Genomic DNA, 20177 nt, shown 5'->3' on the forward strand with positions numbered 1-20177 from the left:
GCCTGGCAAGACATGCCCACTGGTTCAATATCGGCGTGAAGTGTTCTGAGAGAACCGACCACGTCTTGATTAGATTCAACGCACACTCCCCTGGAAGGCATATATGTGGCTAGGGAGCCCACAGTCCTTATGGCGGGCCTGCAGCTGATGATGTTTTGTCAAGTGGACATGCAGTTAAACTGCTTTCCAAATCCGTAGGTGCATACCCACAGACCAGCAAAGCTCTCAGCCTCCACCAGAGGAACTTCTTTTTCCAGTGGGCCATAGTCAAAGCAGGGGCTCATAACCGGCCAGCGTGGTGAGAAGAAGGCACTGCTGAGTGGTTGGCCTCAAATAGGCCGTTTACGTCACCATCTCTGAGGCCCAGGGGACATCTTAGAAGAGGGTGCAAGGATTGTGAGAACCAAAGGATGAAGACGGATGTGGTGGGGAGATGTCTTCAGGGTATGATGTGGCTGTTGCAGTCATAAACACACAACAGCTGCAGGGTGGAAGGGGGAGGGGGGGACGGAGTGAGGGAGGGAGGGAGGAAGGGAGGGAGGGAAGGAGGAAGGGAGGGAGGAGGGAGGGAGGAGGGAGGGAGGGAGGGAGGAAGGGAGGGAGAATATATGAGAGACAGACAGCCAAACATCTCTCACATCTTCCTGGCCTGCCCAGATATGAACAAGCAGCCTTGCTCTCCCAGTGCCGTCCCTCCTTTGCCATCATGCCCTATGCCTCATCAAATTGGGAGCCAAAATTATTCTTCCTTGAGTTGTTTCATGTCCAGTACCCCATCACAACAATGAGTAAAAAGACAAATGCTCCTGAACATATTATCTCAGATGCTAGAGGATTAATTTATTATATTTATGCTCATGTTAACTTTTTGTGTTCATTATCTCTAAATCTATTCGATGGAAGAAAGCAAAAACCATTTCCAGTATGTTCTTGTTTTGGCATCCTCTGTTGGGGGGGGAAAGGTTGTTTTCCTGTTCTAAAAATTATATAAGTGAAAACTCTACCTAAGCTAAGCAAAATGTGTAATTTATAATATTTTGGAAAATCAGTGATAGGCATTCTTAGGGTTTCCTTAATTTTCAACATCAATGTAACTACTGTCCTAGTGCCACAAACAGAGCTTCACTGAGCTATTTTTAGCCCATCATAGATATCGCTCACCCTTGCTCAGTCCTCCACCCAGATGAAGTCTGCAAGCGACATGGTATATAAGCTAGCCCTAAAATGCCATCATTTTTAAAACTACAAGTGTCGATAAAGTTGTTGAGACAGAAGAGACAGACACAGCCCTCACCTAACCTGTTCACATCTGCCACAAAATTAGTTTGCATGGGGGTGGGGGTGGCACTGCTCTACTCTAAAATGTTGAAGTGATGATACTGAGTATGCAGCTTTCAAAGGCTCATAGTACTTACCCAGGCACATTAAAAAGTACCCTCTCTTTGTGATATTCCAAGTAAGTTAACATGTTTTTAAACTTTATAAGCCAGCTTCTAGCTCTCACATAGGTTGAAACATCAGAAATACTCATGAATCTAAGAAAAACACACACACATGTTATTAAGAATAGTGCCTCAAGGGATGGGATAACCATTGAGATATAACAAGAATAAATTAATAAAAATTTTTTTAAAAAAAGAGGAGTCACAAAAGAGAATGCTAAACAGTTCTCTGTGACCCCGTTAGCACAGCAGGTCAGAAGGGCTAAGAAGAAAAATGAGATCAGAGAAGCCCCTTGCTCTTCTATGGACCTTTTAAAACATTTCTCTCAATTCGTTTTAATTTAAACAGGATTTTGCCCCTCTGCTCTTTTCTCAGCACAATAAAATTTCTTTATAAAGGTTTTTGACTCTATTCCAAGAGATGTAAGAGCAAAGGAAAAAGTTATTGAAACTGAAGAAGAGTTATAGTCAAATTATAAAACCTGGCTTAGATATATTTTATATCCCAAAGTCAGATATGCTAACTGATAACTTCAAACATGGTTTAACTTTCTCTGAATTGATGGCATCAGCATTTTTGTCTACTTCCTCTGTCCCCCACAGAAGCCTTTGTCTCTGAATCATTTTGATTTATCATTGTAATGTATGACAAGTTTGTGGGTATAAAGATCATGGATTTGTGATCATCTTAAAAAAAAAAAAAAGAATAGTGTCTCAGTTGGGACAATAAAAAGGGGGAAGCCATACTGAATATCAATTTACTGCGGGCGTACTGAACGTGCTTACTTGCTCAGCCGCCCTTAGGTGCCGTGCCTAGTCACATGTCCACCACAGCCATGTTTCAGTAACATTTTCAGCCTGGGACTCCTGTGCCCCTGTTCCCAGATCTGTCCCTGACCTGAGACAGAACCCAATCAAACCTTCTCTAGACCAGCCCTCTTTAGAGTTCTGGAATTAAGCTTCTTTTGGTTTCACATTACCCAACCCTAAGGGCAAGCAAATGCCCCAACTTTCCCAAATGCACTCCCCAGGCCAATGGTAGGTCTCCCACAGAGATTGACAGACTGCTGAAGTAGTAATGACAGCCTGGCTGGTCTTTCTACTGCCATCTCAGATCGCACAACTCACTGATGCTTGCAGGACGGAGAACAGATACTGATACGTCTCTAGGACACTGAGGTTTTCCCACCAGACGGCCCTGCATCTAGCAATACCATCTCTTAGGCCAACTATTCCCAAGCTCACGCCATCCCCAGAGAGCAATAAGAAAATTCGGGCTGCTGCACCTTTGCCAACAACTTAGTGAATATGATACAAAAGTAAAACAATTACAAGAGCAATTAAAGCAATATGGGTTCTCGCCCATGAATTCCCTTGTCTCTTATCTAAGCCTGAATCAAAGTTATGAAACTGATGAGAGAAGCAGGCAGGGCGGAGAGGGGCATTCGAACAAGACAGACAGGAGTAGGGACGCAGACGGTGGTGAGCGTTTGCCTAGCATGCTCAAGGCCCTGGGTTCAAGGCCCAGCATAAAAAAAAGAAAAGGAGGGAGAGAGGAAGAAAAGGAGAGAGGGTAGGAGAGGAGGCGGGGGGATGAGGGGAAGGAAAGGGGCAGGAAGGAGAAGAAAAAAAACATTATTGAATAGATGAATGAGTGGACAGGTAAACAGCTGGAACAGACAGCTGGAACAGACAGCTGGAACAGACAGCTGGAACAGACAGCTGGAACGGTAGATCGGTTAGCCCAGACATTTAGTTCTCAGTGTGCTCATGGCTGCATATTCATCTCTTTCAGAAAATATCAATTAAAGAAGCATCTCACTTACTTTCCAGGTATGGGGCAGTAGCTTTTGGTTGCACCAATTAATATTCGAGCTGCCTCTACTCCAAGGATTCCATCGTTACATTGCTTTTCAAAGCTACTCTGAAACATTTTTTTTTATATTTTAGTATTCTATACTTATAAATATTTACATTAAAATAAAAATTACAAAGGATCAAAACACAAATTGGAGGGCCGGGAACTGTGGCTCACACCTGTAATCCCAGCACTTGAGAGGCAGGAGGATTGTCCTGCATTCCAGACCTGCCTGGGCTACAGTGAAATCCTGCCTTAAAAAAACAAAGCATACATTGACTTATGCCTCTTTATAAATTTTTATTTAGCTATTTTTACATTTGCTTATTTGTGTGTGTGTGTGTGTGTGTGTGTGTGTGTGTGTGTGTGTGTGAGTGTGTGTGAGCACAAGGAGGTCAGAGGACAGTTTGTGGGAAAGAGTTCTCTCCTTCCACTAAGTGGGTCCAGGGGCTAGAACGCAGGTCTTGAGGCGAGGTGGCAAGCACTTTCACTCACTGAGTAGCTAGCTTCTTGATCACACTGTAATTACTAGCCCCGGCAGTAGGCCATGGGTGCACCACGGCTTCTATCAACTTCTTTCACTGCTAGAAGTTAAATAAGCAGGTGGGGAATTGTGTTAAGAAGAATTTGGTGTATTAAATTTCCAGAAAGCAGTTTTCAGCTGAGTGTAATGACACACACCTGTAGTCCCAGCACCTGCGTGACTGAAACGGGATAGTCATGAGTTCAAGATCAGCTCAGAATACCTAGTGAGACGAGGTATGTATATGTGTGTGTGTATATATATATACACGTGGGGGTGGGAGGGTTGGGGGTGGGGGGGGTGTATGTATGTATTAACCTTTCAGCCATCTAAAGGAGTCTACAAAGTGACAGTTAAAATTTACTGCTGTTAGAAACAAAATGTTTGTGACTTGAATTCAAGGCCGAAGGAAGGAAGGTTTGGTTTTGCTTAAGTTTCAATAACTCAGGCTACAGAGATTGCTCGGTCAGGAAAGCCTTTGCCATGCTAACATGGGGACCTGAGTTTGGAGCCCCAGCACCCAAGTCCGAGGTTAGGCTCAGCTCCAGCCTATACTCCAGTGATGGGGAGACGCTGGCTACCCTGGCCACATCAGTAAATTCCATATTCAGGATGAAACACTGTCTCCAAAAATAAGGTGGAAAGCAACTGAGAAAGACACCTATTATTAACTTCCGGCCTTCACACATGTGCACACACACACATACCCCAAATAAGTAAATACATACATTTCCATAACTCAAACACTAATTTTGACAGTCAGTATACTATATAAGGAGACCAAAAAGTTTATAGTCACCACAAAACTGTAAGGATTTAAAGGCATGTCAGAGAAAAAAAAATAAGGTTGTTTGAATACCCACCATTTGTATAATAGCTACATGCAATCTGGCCTCTTCTATTAAAACTTCATCTGTTGGGGACTCCTCTTTGGGATCATGGGGACTATGGGAAACCTGAACAGTATGAGTCTGTTTTAAAATCTGAAGAGACAAAAAGTTAAAAATGAGTAAAGCTGGTTAAGACAGGACAAACAAGGCACTAGCAAAGGTTTCAGTAGCTCCCGTGCAATTGCTGAATGGTGAGCTATGTGAGACTGGAGTAAGCCAGCCTGTACTCTAAACCCAGCTCTGCTCCTCCATTCTGCACATCAGCCTGATTTTTCTGCTCTTTATCATACGCAGGGAGAGCTCTCTCAGGATCTCAGCCTGTAGTGAATATCTTGGCAAGGATCGTTGCTTGGAATTCATCTTATCTAATACCCATTCTCCTTGTATCTGATAGAAAGGCCAGTCACTACTCACTGTGAGTTCAAGACCAGCCTGGTCTACAAAGTGAGTTCAGTATAGACAAGGCCACACAGAGAAACCTGTCTTGAAAAACCAAGAGAGAGAGAGAGAGAGAGAGAGACAGAGACAGACAGAGAGACAGAGAGAGACAGAGAAAGAAAGAAAGAAAGAAAGAAAGAAAGAAAGAAAGAAAGAAAGAAAGATGGCCAGTCATGAAGACTTTCTTTTTAGGGACAGAATTAAAGTTGCTTCACCAGCTAATAAATATTTTCCAGCATCTAGTTAGTAGAATCAGGCTTGTGTGGCTGTGCATGTACACATATGCAGGTGTGTGTGTGTGTGTGTGTGTGTGTGTGTGTGTGTGTGTGTGTGTGCGCGCGCACATGTGCGTGGAGGCCAGAGGCTAAGCTCAGATATCATTCCTCAGAATAGCCATTGCCTTGCTTTTCTGTTTGTTTGTTTTTGTTTTTTTAGTTTATGTTTAACTTTTCAAAGGGATTTTTATTAATTAAATTTGCTCCCTGACAATTGTAGATACTCAACCTTTGAGACAGAGTTTATCGATGGAAGTAGGAGCTCACCGAGGAGCATGGTATGGCCGTCCCATGGACTCCAGGGCCCTCAGCACTGGCATCACAAGCACGCACCCCTCACCAGGCTTCCCTATGTACGTTCTGGGAATCTAACTCAGGTCCTGAGGCTTGTGTGACAAGTTCTCTACCCACTGAGCTCTCCCCAGCCCCAGATTCATGTTTTTCACATTTGAGAAAGACAGGAAGACCCAGAGAGGGAAAGTAAGGCTGCCGCTGTGCATGTCAACTCACAGGATTGTATTCAATCTTTGCTTTTTCTTCTACTACCTTCCAGTTGACGTTTGTCAAAATTTTTTCTGTCTTTAATAAAGTTATTGTATTCATTATAATCTGTTGTATGTGTTGAATGGCATTTTGGACAGCCATTTGTCTTGGGAGGGAGAGAGCACACAAACCTGTGATTTAAAAAAAAAAAAAAAGGAAGGCCTTAGGAGAGTACCCACGCAAGTTTTTATGCCCTCCTTTGACGACTACTACTACCAATGATCTTACTTTGGCTTTTTTACCTAGAATGTTTATTTGTATTTTTAACTGTTCTTATGTATTTATTATAAATCGCTTCAAATTCCTCTTAGATGTTATTGAGTATTCCCCATTTGTGATTTTATTATATCTATGTATATTTTTGTCTTCAAATTCAAATTCCTTTTGGATATAGGCAGCTGCAGAAGGCCCTGGGAAGTGTCTCCTAGCATCCATCCTCTCCTTCATCCTTTTGCCAAGAGAGTCCTTGACTTTTGAGTAAAAGCATAGCTGACCAGAAAAAAACAAAAATGTCCAGATTCTGTCACTTGTGTGTCTCATGTAATTAAGCTCTAGCCAATGGAATGTGCAGGAAAATGGTGGGTTTGTCCTTAAAGAGAAGCTGCTTATCCTCCAGTCCCTATGCCCCAACTCCTCCTTGCCAGCAGGTTAGACTGTGGACACAGCAGTTCATCTCATGTTGGCTACACTGGAGGGATGTGCAGTTCCTACCCTGCAAGCACACAGGCAACCTGGGTCTCTGGACAACCTGGCACAGCAGAGTCATCCTCCTACTCTAGACATTTTGGTAGAAGGGAAAAGACCTGGCTTTTTTTTTTAAGACTCTATTCACTTAGTTTCTATTAAATTTATGTAAACCAATATTGCAATCAATGAATTGTCTACATACACTCCATTAATGACATAACTCATTTCTAAGACAATTCCTAAGGTCCATAACAAATGTCTACGGAACCCTCCATTAATACTCTCATTGTGTTTTCTCTCTAGTAAACCTCTCAATAATACATATACTTTACCTAATGTCTTGGCTGACCGAAGCATCATATGTGAATTTATTCCTGTTGTCAGTAATGACAGTACTTGTATATAGAATATAAACTAAAAACAAAACATATAGATGTTTAGAGCAAAAATATCAAATACTATTACCAGGGGTGAACAATGTTCATTTAACTGCCTGCAGAATTCTAACTCAATCTATATTTCTAACCTCTGTCTCTAATAAGTTAAAGCAAACGGATTGTTTGTGGACACTGTTTGGTCATAGTACACTGGGGCAGTAATTAACTTTCAATTCGAATGAGGAAAAGAAAAAAAAGACTAACCATGTATATTCTAGGATAAGGACCCTGAGAGATCTTTCCAGAGCTGCCTCATTTAGCAGCAGCCATGTAAAGTCAGCAAGGCTGGCCTCAAAATCACAGGATCTGCTTGCCTCTGACTCCCAAGTGCTGGGACCAAAGGCATGCACCACCATGCCCAGTTTCAGTCAAACATTTTTAAATGAGTCTGAAGACTAAATAAAGGATATCCTTAATACATCCACTTATAGCCTCTTTCTTCCCTTGGCATACATAAGGAGCAACTCAAGTTTTGTTCTAGCACCTATATGGGATTGAATGTTCTAGATGGGGGTATTTTCTTCTCACATTTTCTAGTAGCTATTGAAAACATGGCCATTTGTGTGCTCGGTTGGGTGTCAGCTGTTTTATGAAGTGTCATCTCCTCAATTAGAATCTGATGTTCAGTGAACTTGTGAACAGTGGAGTCTGGCTTGGAAACCAAGTCTACAAATAGCCATGCTAAAATCATTATGTGAACACTGGCCCCTTGTCACTATCCACATAAACCTTTTTCTGACGGTGTCTTTTTCTAATGAAAAGAATGCATTCAAAAAAGAAAATCTAATTCAAAGTTGGTTAACTTTAAGATTAGCTATAGTACGCTACAAAATAAGTAATAATGAATAAATAAAAATAATCATAACACATGATTATTTTTCCTACCATATGTGGTGCCTCTAGTTTATACTCAGAAAAATTATAAATGTCCGGAGCCAAGAGTAAGTTAAAAACGCCTCTAATTCCAGACCATGCAATAACAACGCCCCATCGCCAGTCATACTCATAGCTTGAGTGCATCAAAATAGGGCTCACTAAGATCACAGTAAGCAACCTGTGGGCAGGAAGACAGCGTGAATAAACTTAAAAAGGCGCCATACACGGATGTTACTCACAGCTAAAATCATGTACTTAGTGCTGAACTTCATCCAAAAGTTTCCATGACTGAGAGAACAGCATAGGTCACCACTAAGTCTCTGGAGCCAATCTGAACTGTGTTATACTCTAGTGTGTAAATACTGGGAGGATGTCTACACAAGTACAAGGCTTTGCTGTTCACACGATGGTGTATAATTTGCAGTTGGGTAATAAGTTCCTATACGGACAGGTCTCCAAAGTATGTTGACAGACTTATCAATGCAGTGATGAAATTGGAACGACTGAGAAATTGGAAATGGAAGAAGTACTGATTGGCCCCCCAAAAAACCAAAATTATTACAGTAAATATAATATAATATAATATAATATAATATAATATAATATAATATAATATACAGGAGATGGGTCAGTGGATGAAACTGAGATCCATCCTCAGGACCTACATGGTGGAAGGAGGGAATCAACTCCTGCAATTTGCCCTCTGACGTTAAAATATGTGGATGTATGTGTTTATGCAAATACATACATACATGTGTAATTTTTTAAAAGTTTTTAAATAAGGTAGAAAAAGATGTAGAAGAAGACATCCCACATCAGCCTCAGGCCTACACATCCTTGAACACGCACACACACACCACACACATATATACACATACATACACATACCACACACACATACTCACAAACATACACATACCATACACACCACACACACACTCACAAACACACACACCATACACACACATATGCACACATACACACACACATCACATACACACAGACCTAAATACATATATGCACATGTATACAAAAAATAATATAAGCCCAACAAAAGAAACTAATCATTACCTTACAAAATTCACTGTTACAAATAAGGTAACAGTGAAAACTAGTGAGTGAAATCTGAAATACTTGATTTCTCCACAGCCAATAACAATGCCAAAGAATGCATATATTAAATGTTCATACACAGATGAGCACATTATTAAGAACCTAGGAGAGATGAAAAGGAAATGACATTTTAATCAATGCACTTTTTAAGTAGATTCTTCTTCACACGAAAGCACCTACATTATGCCCATCACTGTCATCTCGGTGGAAGCTGTGGCCTCCATCACACTTACAGTCAGCATGAGACTACGTTTTGTCAGTCTAAGACACTCAGGTCATTATCCTCATCACACCAAAACTCATGGGGTGCCTCTCCCAGCACAACGACAACAGCAAAGCAGAGAAACGGAGCCCTCCCCAAGCTGGTGATGCACCAGTTTCTCTGGGATTAGCCAGCACTTTATCTAGTACTGGAGCTGCCACTTCGAAGTCCAGAGCGACGGTGGTTGCAGAGGCACCTGGGTACCTTCAGGTGAAAAGGATGGTGACCCAATGCCTCTTCACCACGCCTCTTGCTGAGACATGCTCCTCCCCTTACTTTGGAACGTCTCTCGTCCGCTTCCCAATCTGCTGAGTCCCTACAAGTCTTCGAAATCAGTTCTTTTCCTGTGTTTTCCAACTGACGCACTCTAGTGGGACGTGACCTCTTCTGAGTCTCTGCAGTGCTGACCGTCTGCACCACCACGGTGGTTAAGTACGGGAGAGCAATAGACTCCTGTTAGGTTGCTTATGGAAAACCTACTATGCTCTCTCTGCCTGCGGGCTTGCAAGAGTCAAGGCCAGATCTGACGTCACAGGCAGATCGCAAGCCCCACCCCCTCTTGATTCCCTCTCTGGGGACGACCTCATTTGGCTGAAGAAGTAAACCGTTCTGCGAGCGAAGGAGCGCTGGGAAGCCTTGTTTTAGCTGCAGATTAAGCTTGTTATCTGATCTAATTAGCACGAGGTGTGACTCTCCAAGTGATGTCCAGCTTCTAATTCAAGCCGCTCAGGGCTCCTTTGGAGAAAGGTAGGAACCGAGGGCCTGAAATCCCAGAGCTTAATTCTCAGCTGTCGTAGGGTAACCGATGAGTTGGATGCTTTTTAAAATATCTCCACAGAGTCTGACAGTTCCTTTGCAAATAGCAGGACCCAAAAGAAACATGAGCTTAGAGTACTTCTAGTTAGTTTGAATGCCATTTAACGACGGCATGTTTTTGTTGTTGCGTGGGGGTGGGGGTGGGGCCGGCGGGGGAGCTGTTTTGGTTTTTGAGCTGTCTTACTCCTATTGCCTCTGGCTTAAAATTCAACATCCAGGAAAATATTAGTGGCCTAAGTGAAAGAATAGACAACTGGGTGACTAGGATGTGAGATTACAATACTGGTAAGTGACAGTACGCCCACTCTCAAGAGCGCATCCAAGCTCAGCTGCTGCCCTGGAAATAAGCCTCAGGAACCAGCCAGTCCCAGGCTTCATTCACAAGCACATCAAAGCAACAAAAGTTATAGGTGCCAATTTTGTTTCATTTTGCCAAACCAAAATAAACAAAGGAGCATTCTCTATTGTGGCTATTTATTATTTTTATAGGATACTTTAAATACTAAAGAATATAGAAAAGACAGTATTTCAAAACAACTTTAACACTGAACAAATTTTCATGGGAAACTGCTTTCATTTGATATGGGAATTTCTTTGGTAGATTGCGACTCAGTGTCTGGATTCTGAACAATTCTGTGATTTTGCGAGGTTCTCAGGGAAGGCCTTAATCCATTTGTCTGAGAAGGCACTGATCCCCACACCCCCACCCCAACGCCATCCCTGTCACATTTTTTTTAACACCAGGTGGAAAGGGTAGGTAAAAGTTTTGCTGGTGATGCATCTCTCTTGCTCTGACCTCCTCCCTTCATGCAATAGGATGATGTCACCCAAGTGTGATATGAAGGAAAAACACCCACAATTCAAAGCGCTGTGGTCTCGGAACCACTGATCCTTTGCTCAGAATGAGGATATCAAAATGCTGATCATTGTTGGCACATTGAAACTTTAAAGATGGAAATATGTATATAAATGGAACTGTCTTAGCCTCCTTGAAGACAGGATGGCCTAACCGCTGGAATTCTATGAAATCTATACTGAACACACAACAGAAAACTCACTTAGTAATGATGAACTCCATCCTCGGCTTAAAGCTTAAAGAATCTAAATTCAGGCCTACCGTGACCAAAGCAACAATGCCAGACATTCCAAAATATTCCACTGGGGAGAGAAAAAAAAGTGAATTAAAATTGATTGCGAAGAAACCTGCACACTGGTGTGCTCTGAGTAAAGAATCCATAGGAAAGTCGAAAGGAGCGTTTCTTATTTAGAAAATTGCTTCAAGGGATTAGCCTAACACTAGGTCGGGGAATAGCAATGCTGCTTCTGCAATGGGCAACATAATAAAGAGCCATGGGTGACCTGCCATGGAACTCTCCTTGCCTAGTATTCTGTACAAAACCAGAGATAGGATGCAAACAAACAGCTGGCCAATAAAGCACTATGGACTTCGAACTTCATATAATCTTCATCTCCATAGGATGTTTTTCTTTTATATATATTCTGCTCTTTTCATAAGGCTGTTTTTAGCTAAGAGCATATTTTACCCAGTTTGCCAACCCTACATCATCACTGAGGCTAGAGCTAGTGGGAAAAGAAATTACATAATCTCTGCTCAGCACCTCAGGGACATTGTGTTGGGTGAGCCTGGAGTTGCTGACCAAACTCACTGCTTCCTGGAGCTTTTGCCCTCACCTCACTATAGGGGCAAGTCACTGGGCTCTAAACGCTGAAACATAGTCTAGGAAGAGTGTTTGAACACCGTAAACTCTAAAGGTGGTGGGCTGCAGAGTCTCCAAAGAGCCCTGGGTAACAGGAGGTAGAAAAGAAGAGAAAGACCATCTGTGGCTGAGCGGTTAAGAACACTGACTGCTCTTCCAGAGGACACAGGTTCAATTCCTAGCACCTACATGGCAGCTCACAACTCTCTGTAACTTCAAATCTGACACCTTCACACACACACACACACACACACACACACAACACACACACACACACACACACACACACACGCGCGCGCGCAGGGAAAACACAAATGCACATAAAAATTAAAAATAAAATAAAATAAATTTAATTAAAGAAAAGACCATCCAAAGGAAGGTGGAAGAGCTTTGAAACGGGGCGGAGCAAGGTGCTTTTGGAATGTGACCTTTCTTTTTTTCTGTTAGTGTCTCTGCACGTGCAAAACAAGTGTAAAATAGTAGCACCCCACATATGCATTAGATGAACTATTACTTGGCATATTTGCATAGCAACCGATGATCACTGTTGTGACTATGGTGTTGACTTTAATCCACTGGCTTTACTGCTCTGCAAATCTTGTTAATACTCAGGAAAGAAGATTCCACAGTTCTTTTCATTTATTTACTCACTTAACTTCACTTTGGACTTTTTTTTTTAAATCTACTTACCTAACTGAATTTAACTTTAAAAAATAAAAAAAGAAAGAAAGAAATCAAGTAGAGTAAAGCTAATAGTTCTGCAAATATGACAATAGGAGAAATCTTATTTCCAGTTTTTTATAATGGGTACATGCTAGTTCTTGTTTTTCTTTCTTTCTTTCTTTCTTTCTTTTTTGTTGTTGTTGTTTTTGTTTTTTTCGAGACAGGGTTTCTTTGTGTAGCCTTGCCTGTCCTGGACTCACTCTGTAGACAAGGCTGGCCTCGAACTCACATTGATCCACCTGCCTCTGCCTCCTGAGTGCTGGGAATTAAAGGTGTGTGCCTCCGCCTAGCATATCTTGATTTCTTTCATGCTGGATTTTAAACACATTTTTTATCAAATGTTTGTGTTTCAATGACTTGAGCTGAACAGTTCAACATTTTGGTTACATAGCTAAATGAAAATAAGGAACTTGCACTATAAATTATGTGACAACTCCGTCTCAACTTAAAAACGTATGTGTCAGGGCTGGGGAATGTGAAAATGTGGCTAAAATCCTGGTCTTGCCACTCTGCCCTCAGCTCTTGTTCATTTAATCTGTTAAAGCATTGGCCGGAAATGCCTGCATTTCTAGAAGAGGAAGGGAGCCAGCATTTAAGCACCACCCTGTCTGGAACTCAGTGGTGAGCTGGCAGAGGCTTAAGAACAAATCTCTGGGGCAGGGGAGAAAGCCTTGATTTGCGTGGTATAAAGACACCCCACCCCCATGAACAACTGCCACTCAAAAGGAGGTGGGAGCCGATGTGCATACTGAGCTCTTGCTAGCCCCTACGCTACCTCCAGCTCCCAAGCATAGTAATTCCCAGCACACACTTCATTAATGCCTGCAGTGCCCGATGCAGGTGAGTTATTTTTAGACGGTTTGCATAGATGAAGAGACAAGCTTAGAGAGGCTAAGTACTAGCCAACGTCGCTGACCGATGTCTGTGTATACGCTGACTGAGTATATGTGGAGTTGGCCTGCTCAAAAACACCTTTGAGAAAGGATATTGGTTCATTCAATCATCATGTGTTAAATTACTGTCGGGCATTTGGCAAACTCAAAGCTTGGCTGAGAAGAGGCGAAACAGATCAAGTAAAGAGCTGACTATGCACCCCACTCATGCTCAAGAGGCTCACAGCCTGGTAGGGAGGTGGAAAAGCTGAGTGGCACACGCCCAGCCCGCACGCCTTTAATCCCAGCACTCGGGAGGCAGAGGCAGGTGGGTCGCTGTGAGTTTGAGGCCAGCCTCAAACAAAGGGAGTCCGGGACAGTCAAGCCAAGGATACATAAAGAAACCCTGTCTCAAAAAACCAAAAGAAAAAGAAGGCACTCACTCACACAACTTTCACAAAGGAGAAGAGAAACAAAGCTTAAGGAACCGAGCCTTCTGTGAAAGTGTTCTCTAGTTTGACTGGCTCAGGGCAGTGAGCAACCACTAGGTGGCGACATATCGAGAGGGAAAACAGTGCCTTTCCTTACTTAACTGAGTGGTGGTATGAAGAAGCACCCCTGATTCTCTCCTTTCCCACCTTCTAGAGTCAAGAGAAGATCGCTACTTCGGCATCCTTCTCTGCTTACTAAGGGAAAGACCTCGGGAACTTCTCTGACAACTTTCTGTTCGGACTGGTGAAGCTGCTCAACAGTCCGAACAGAAACAACTCCCTATTGATTCCACTTCTAGGGCCCCGGCCAGTGACTCACCTGTAGGGTCAGGGAACAGAGCGAGCGGCAAAGGGGTAAGCGAATACCCAGAGGTAGGAGTGCAAAGAGGAAAGGACATGGAGGCCGGGAGAGATGACAGAAAGGTGATGTGACAAAACACGAAGGGGGCGCCACAAAGAGGAGGAAGTCGTGAAGACGAGTCTGGAGCAGGGAGCATGGCAAAACCAAGATTCATAGGCTCTCCAGTAGTACAGTAGCTTTGCATTTGTTTGCCTTACCAAGGTAGAAAGTCATGTACACCAGCGAAAAACAGAGAACAACGTTAGTCAGGGTGTTGCTAAAAAGGTCCGTCAGTATGATTTGAATGACTCTTGTACACCAATATCCGCATACCGTGCTTCCAAAAATATCAAAGGTGAGTCCGATGATTACATGTAACTCTAAAAAAGAAAAGAGAGAACGTGAGAGAGAAAAAAACTTGAGTTAAACACTCACCTGGGTTTTGTCGTCATCGTCGTCGTCGTCGTCGTCGTCGTCGTTGTTGTTTGGCTTTTCAGTGTGATTTGCTCTCGAGGTTTGTGAATAAGAAGCCTGTTCTTCAGCAGGCAGAGTGCCCAGAGAAAGTCTGAAAAACAGGCTCTCTAGGAGTGTCCTCCCGCTTCAGCTCCCCCTCCCCTAGAAGTAAACAAACCCCCACCCACACTCCTCTGAACAATCTCAGGGAACTCCTTGGGTCACACACGCAAAAGACATTAAACAGGCGTAGCTAGTGGGGAGAGTGGGGAAAGATACAAGAGAGAATTAACAGGGGTAAATACAGTTGGAACACGTTATGTAGACATATAAAAATATAATGAAACCCATTACATAGTTAATATGTGATAATAAATCGTTTTTTAAAAATTATCGACCCAAATTTCTGTAGCTCCTTAACCGGGAAGCACTGCAGGACGCCTTCTCCTCCAGCAGCGTTGCTTTCTGATTTCAGACCTCCCTACCCTCCTCGTGCAGCTCTCACAAGAATATACCAGGAGGTCCATTTCCCCCTTCACGCTACGACCAGACTTTCCCCCCTTTTCTCTAAATACCACTAAAGCATCTAGAAACCTGTCAAGGGAACATATTCCACACCCCAGTGATCATTAGCCACACAGATATGGCTATTGTCATTCATAGGCCTGTTTTTACTAACACTGCATTAACAGTCTGCTTTCACCCTCAAATCTAGGACCAACTCAATTCTTTATTATTATTATTATTATTATTATTATTATTATTATTATTATTATTAATTCATTCATATTATATCTCAATTGTTATCCTCCCATTCCTCCCTCCCTCCCACTTTCACCCTATTCTGCTCCCTTATGCCTGTGACTGAGGACGACCTCCTCCCCCCTGTATATGATCCTAGGATATCAAGTCTCTTCTTGGTAGCCTGCTATCCATTCTCTGAGTGCCACCGGGCCTCTTCATCAAGGGCACGTGGTCAAATATGGGGCAGCAGAGTTCGTGTGAAAGTCAGTCCCCACTCTCCACTTAAGTGTGGAGAATGTTCTGTCCATTGGCTAGATCTGGGTAGGGGTTTGATGCTTACAGCAGGTTTTGTCCTTGGTTGATGCCATAGTTTGAGCAGGACCCCTGGCCCCAGATCCACCCATCATAGTGTTCTTCTTGTAGGTTTCTAGGACCCTCTGGATCCCTCTATTTCCCCATTCTCCCATGCTTCTCTCACCTAGAGTCCCAATAGGATGTCGTCACCTCTATCCCACTTTCCTGGTAAGTGAAGACTTTCACAGAACACGCCCCTTGGGCTAGTGTCCAGATATAAGTGAGTATATACCATTTGACTCTTTCTGCTTCTGGGTGAACTCACTCATTATGATCATTTCTAGTTCAATCCATTTGTCCACAATTTTTGGGAATTCCTTGTTTTTAATAGCTGAGTAGTATCCCAGGGTTATATGGGTATCCCAGGGAGGGTAAATGTACCACAGTTTCTTTATCCATTCTTCTACTGAGGGACACTTAGGCTGTTTCCATGTTCTGGCTATTATGAATAAGGCCGCTATGAACATGGTTGAGCATATATCCTTGTTGTGTGCTGGAGCATCTTCTGGGGGACCAAGTCAATTCTTAACACCCAATGACTTTAAAACAGAGTGATCCCAGCTCAAGGGATAAGGTGAGCCAGATGATGCAATTGTGTATGCATGCATGCTGCTGAGGGAGAGGAAATGGGGTCTTTTAGTTATTATTCTAATTATTTCTTTTATATTTTGAGATTATAGAATTATATTATTTCCTCCTTCCTTTTTTCTCTGTCCAGCCCTCCCATATAACCCTGCTTGCATATTACTGATCAATAAAACTCACACTTTGGTTTTTTTTTTAATTGCTAGGATTTTTTTTTAAAGATTGATTATGTAGACAGTGCTCTGCCTGCATGGACACCTGCAGGCCAGAAGAGGGCATCATATCACATCAGATACAGATACATTAAACTCAGGACCACTGGAAGAGCAGTTAGCGCTCTTAACCTCTGAGCCATATCTCTAGCCCCACACTTTGTATTTTAGTGATTAATAAAATGCAAAGATGGTAGCTATTTTCTCATTGCCTAACTTGTCATTTTAGTTAGTCCAAGAACAATGTACAGAGAAAGATGCAAAGGTAAATACACCTTCACTTCAGTAAGAATAATTCTAGAAAATACACAGACAGAACACAACCATCTTACCCCTGAACATGGACACGTTAGTTGTGTGGCCCCGAAAAATTCCAAAGAAAATGCACGTGAAACTACAAATGATCAGTGACTCCCCTCTGATGATATCCGTGTACATCTTAGAAATGCCTAGGAAAGGAAACACAGAACATAGTTTAACGCAGTGGGTAGAAACGATGATCTTGCATAGAAAACAGAGAGGAGGTAGAACATGACAGAAAAACAAAAACAAAAACAAGACCATCATAAAAGGCCATGGCTCACCATGGCAGGGAAGTCAAGACATGAGAAATTTAGAACGTCTAGTCACATTTCACACATTTCACACATCAAGACAGACAGAAAGCAGTGCATTCATTCTTACTTGTCCTCAGCTCCCTCTTTGTGCTCACACAGTCCAAGACCCTCTGCCTAGGGAGTGGTGCCGCCCATGGTGAGCTGGGTTTTGATACATCGATTAACTCATAGTCAAGACGATCCGCAAACACACACGTGCCCACAAGCCAACTTTATACAGACAGTCTCTCATTGAGACCTAGAGTTGTGACAAGTTGGCAATTAAAGCCAACCTTTGGATGCCCACTGACTCAAGTATCTGTTCCTTTCCTTTTACTTTATGTTTACATACGCACGTGTCTGGTCGCCTGTCATTAACTGTCTTCCTCAATCACTCTCTGCCTCATATATTAAGGCAAGGTCTCTCACGGACCCCAGAGCTCTCTGTTTCACTTAGTCTGGCTTGTCAGCTTGTTCCAGAGTCTTCGTCTCTGCCTTTCCCCACACTAGGATTACAGGTAAGCCACCATGTCTACCTGGCTTGGAAGTGGGTGTTAAGAGGATCATAACTACTATCCTCGTGTGTATGTGGGAAATGCTGTATCTACTGAGCTATCGACACACCCTGCCGCAAATGTTTTTTAAGCTTCTGGATGAGACAAATCTTAAGACACCACATTCAGCTTGAATAAATATCAGAGTCCAGAAGAAGAGCTCGTTTTAGAAAAGTGCAAAATAGCCAGACATTGTCTCTCATGCCCTTGATCCCAGGAATGGGGAAGCAGAGGCAGGAGGATTTCTGTGAGTTTGAGGCCAGCCTGGTCTAGTGAGTTCCCGGACAGTCATGACTGCATAAAAAAATAAGAGAGGGGGTGTGTGGAGGGGGAATATAACCCAGTAATTATATGTACATGGGTGTTTGTACAGCAGCAATCCAGTGTTTGTCAGCTAATGAGTGCATGCATGCAGGAGGACACTATCCCTCCACAAAAGGAATTAAATGCTGGTCCAATCACAGCACAGTGAACCTTGAGGACCTTATAAATGAAAGATGCCAGGCACAAAAGCCATGCACACTAGCCTGTTATATATATATATATCTGTGATCTCGCTCTCCATCACTTCAGTCCTCTGAGACCAAATGAGGTCTCAAAGTAGAAAATGAAAACTTGCAGAAATAAACAACTCATATGATTTAAATAACTAATTACAACACATATTGTTACAATTTCCTTGTTTGTCTTTAGATATTATCTTCTTTTGTTTTGGGTTTTGTTGTTCTTGTTTTCAGTTTGGGCTTTGTTTTGTTTTGGTTTTTTTGTTTTTGTTTTTATTTTTCCTTTTGGTTTTTTGAGACAGCCATTTCTCTGTCTGTAGCCCCGACTGTGACTGTCCTGTCCTGGAACTAGCTCTGCAAACCAGGCTGGCCTCAAACTCACAGAGCTCCATCCACCTGCCTCTGCCTCCCAAGTCCTGGGACTAAAGTTGTGCACCACCACTGCCGTGTTGTCTTCTTCATGAAGCTAATGTATAAATTAAGTCTTGTCATACATGCGGATACATAAGACAAAACAGTCAGTCTATGCCTGCATATTATTTATAGTTTCAGACAAACACCGAGCATCTTCAGACAAACACCATGACTAAAGAAGGCCTGTATTTTAAAAGCAACTGTTAGGCCACACTCAGGAGGCAAAAGCAGGCAGATCTCTGAGTTCAAGGCCAGCCTGGTCTACACAGTAAGCTTCAGGTAAGTCAAAGTGAAACCCTGTCTCAAAAATAAAATAAAAGCAACTGTTTAATATAAGTCATTGGATAAAAATCCAAACTGATCACATTAAGTGACATCATCACCACCACCACCATCATCATCATCAACATCTTTAAGAAGATTGGACCTGGTTAATCTTCTTTTTTACCTTGGGGTCTTGAAGCAATAATAATTAAAAATATAGAGTTGACATACTATCATCATTATTGTTATTCCTAAAATACTGTATTTATAGTTTTTGTTGTGAAGGAATCAGTTTTCCAGTTTTTAATCTGGAGGTGAAGTTTTGGAATGCCCCATGTGACCTCTGAGTGATAGGGTTAAGTACCAGATTTCTCAGACTTTGGCTCTCCTCGCAGAAATAAAGCCCTAAGTCCTATTCTGCTGGCTGCATAAACCGTGCAAGAAAAATACAACCAAAGGAAATGCCGTCTCCTCGTACCTGCAGAGTGAGGAAAGGGAAGCTGACGTACCAATAGTTTTCAGCGCGTTGACGGAGTGAAGAGGATCTATTATGCACAGGATGATGCTGAAGAGTAAACAGCACTGCAGATCCCACGAATCTTCTTGGAATTTCAGAACCACGTACGCAATTGTGACAAACGCTGTGCCAAAACTGATCAGTCCTGTTAGTAAGACCTATGAACCAATTCACCACACAGCATTACGTCACCGAAAAATAACAGGCCTGCATTTACTCATGTTCAAGAACCAAATCCTGGGTTACAGTTTTTTTTTTCATTTTTATTCTTTTTAATAATGTAACATTTTTACTTATTCTTGGAGAATGTCATGCATACACACAATGTATTTTAATCATGTTCACCATTTTATTCTCTTTAACTTTTTTTTTTCCTCTTATGGGCATGGGTGTCCTACCCGTATGTATAACTGTAGCATGTGTACTACCTGCATACCTGGTCCCCGTGTCCCCGTAGAGGCCAGAAATGGGCATCAGATCCCCTGGAACTGGATTACACATGATTGTGAGCTGCCATGTAAGTGCTGGGAACCAAGGCCAGGTCCTCTACAAGAGTAGCCAATGTCTTAAGTGGTGAGCCATGTCTCCAGCCATTGCTTTATTATTTTTAACTGGCAAAGGCTTGGACAGCATTTGGGGGATAGAGAGTACCCAAAGGACTCTAAATCAAGAGACCA

The 20177-nt window shown here is 42.4% G+C and overlaps 1 protein-coding gene and 1 long non-coding RNA gene across 5 annotated transcripts in view; one reads left to right on the forward strand and one right to left on the reverse strand.

Annotated features, from left to right (window-relative positions):
* The window catches only part of SLC9C2 (solute carrier family 9 member C2 (putative)), a 54622-nt gene that overhangs the window by 26597 nt on the left and 7848 nt on the right, over positions 1-20177 (reverse strand). For all 4 annotated transcript variants that reach the window (XM_084781930.1, XM_084781929.1, XM_084781928.1 and 1 more), the window contains exons 5-15: positions 19493-19658; positions 16985-17101; positions 14523-14684; positions 11219-11318; positions 9041-9184; positions 7979-8147; positions 6989-7070; positions 5937-6100; positions 4687-4806; positions 3269-3366; positions 1416-1535 (exon numbers count right to left, since the gene is read on the reverse strand). In XM_084781930.1, coding sequence (XP_084638056.1) covers positions 1416-1535; positions 3269-3366; positions 4687-4806; positions 5937-6100; positions 6989-7070; positions 7979-8147; positions 9041-9184; positions 11219-11318; positions 14523-14684; positions 16985-17101; positions 19493-19658 — 1442 coding nt within the window. The remainder of the gene's footprint in view (positions 1-1415; positions 1536-3268; positions 3367-4686; positions 4807-5936; positions 6101-6988; positions 7071-7978; positions 8148-9040; positions 9185-11218; positions 11319-14522; positions 14685-16984; positions 17102-19492; positions 19659-20177) is intronic.
* On the forward strand, positions 17115-19481 carry LOC311599487. The gene is made up of 3 exons (XR_014779912.1): positions 17115-17766; positions 18852-18998; positions 19379-19481. It is a non-coding gene; the product is annotated as an uncharacterized lncRNA (long non-coding RNA).

The sequence above is a fragment of the Acomys minous genome, assembly GCF_964271855.1.
Source record: "Acomys minous genome assembly, chromosome: 1".
NCBI classification, from domain to species: domain Eukaryota; kingdom Metazoa; phylum Chordata; class Mammalia; order Rodentia; family Muridae; genus Acomys; species Acomys minous.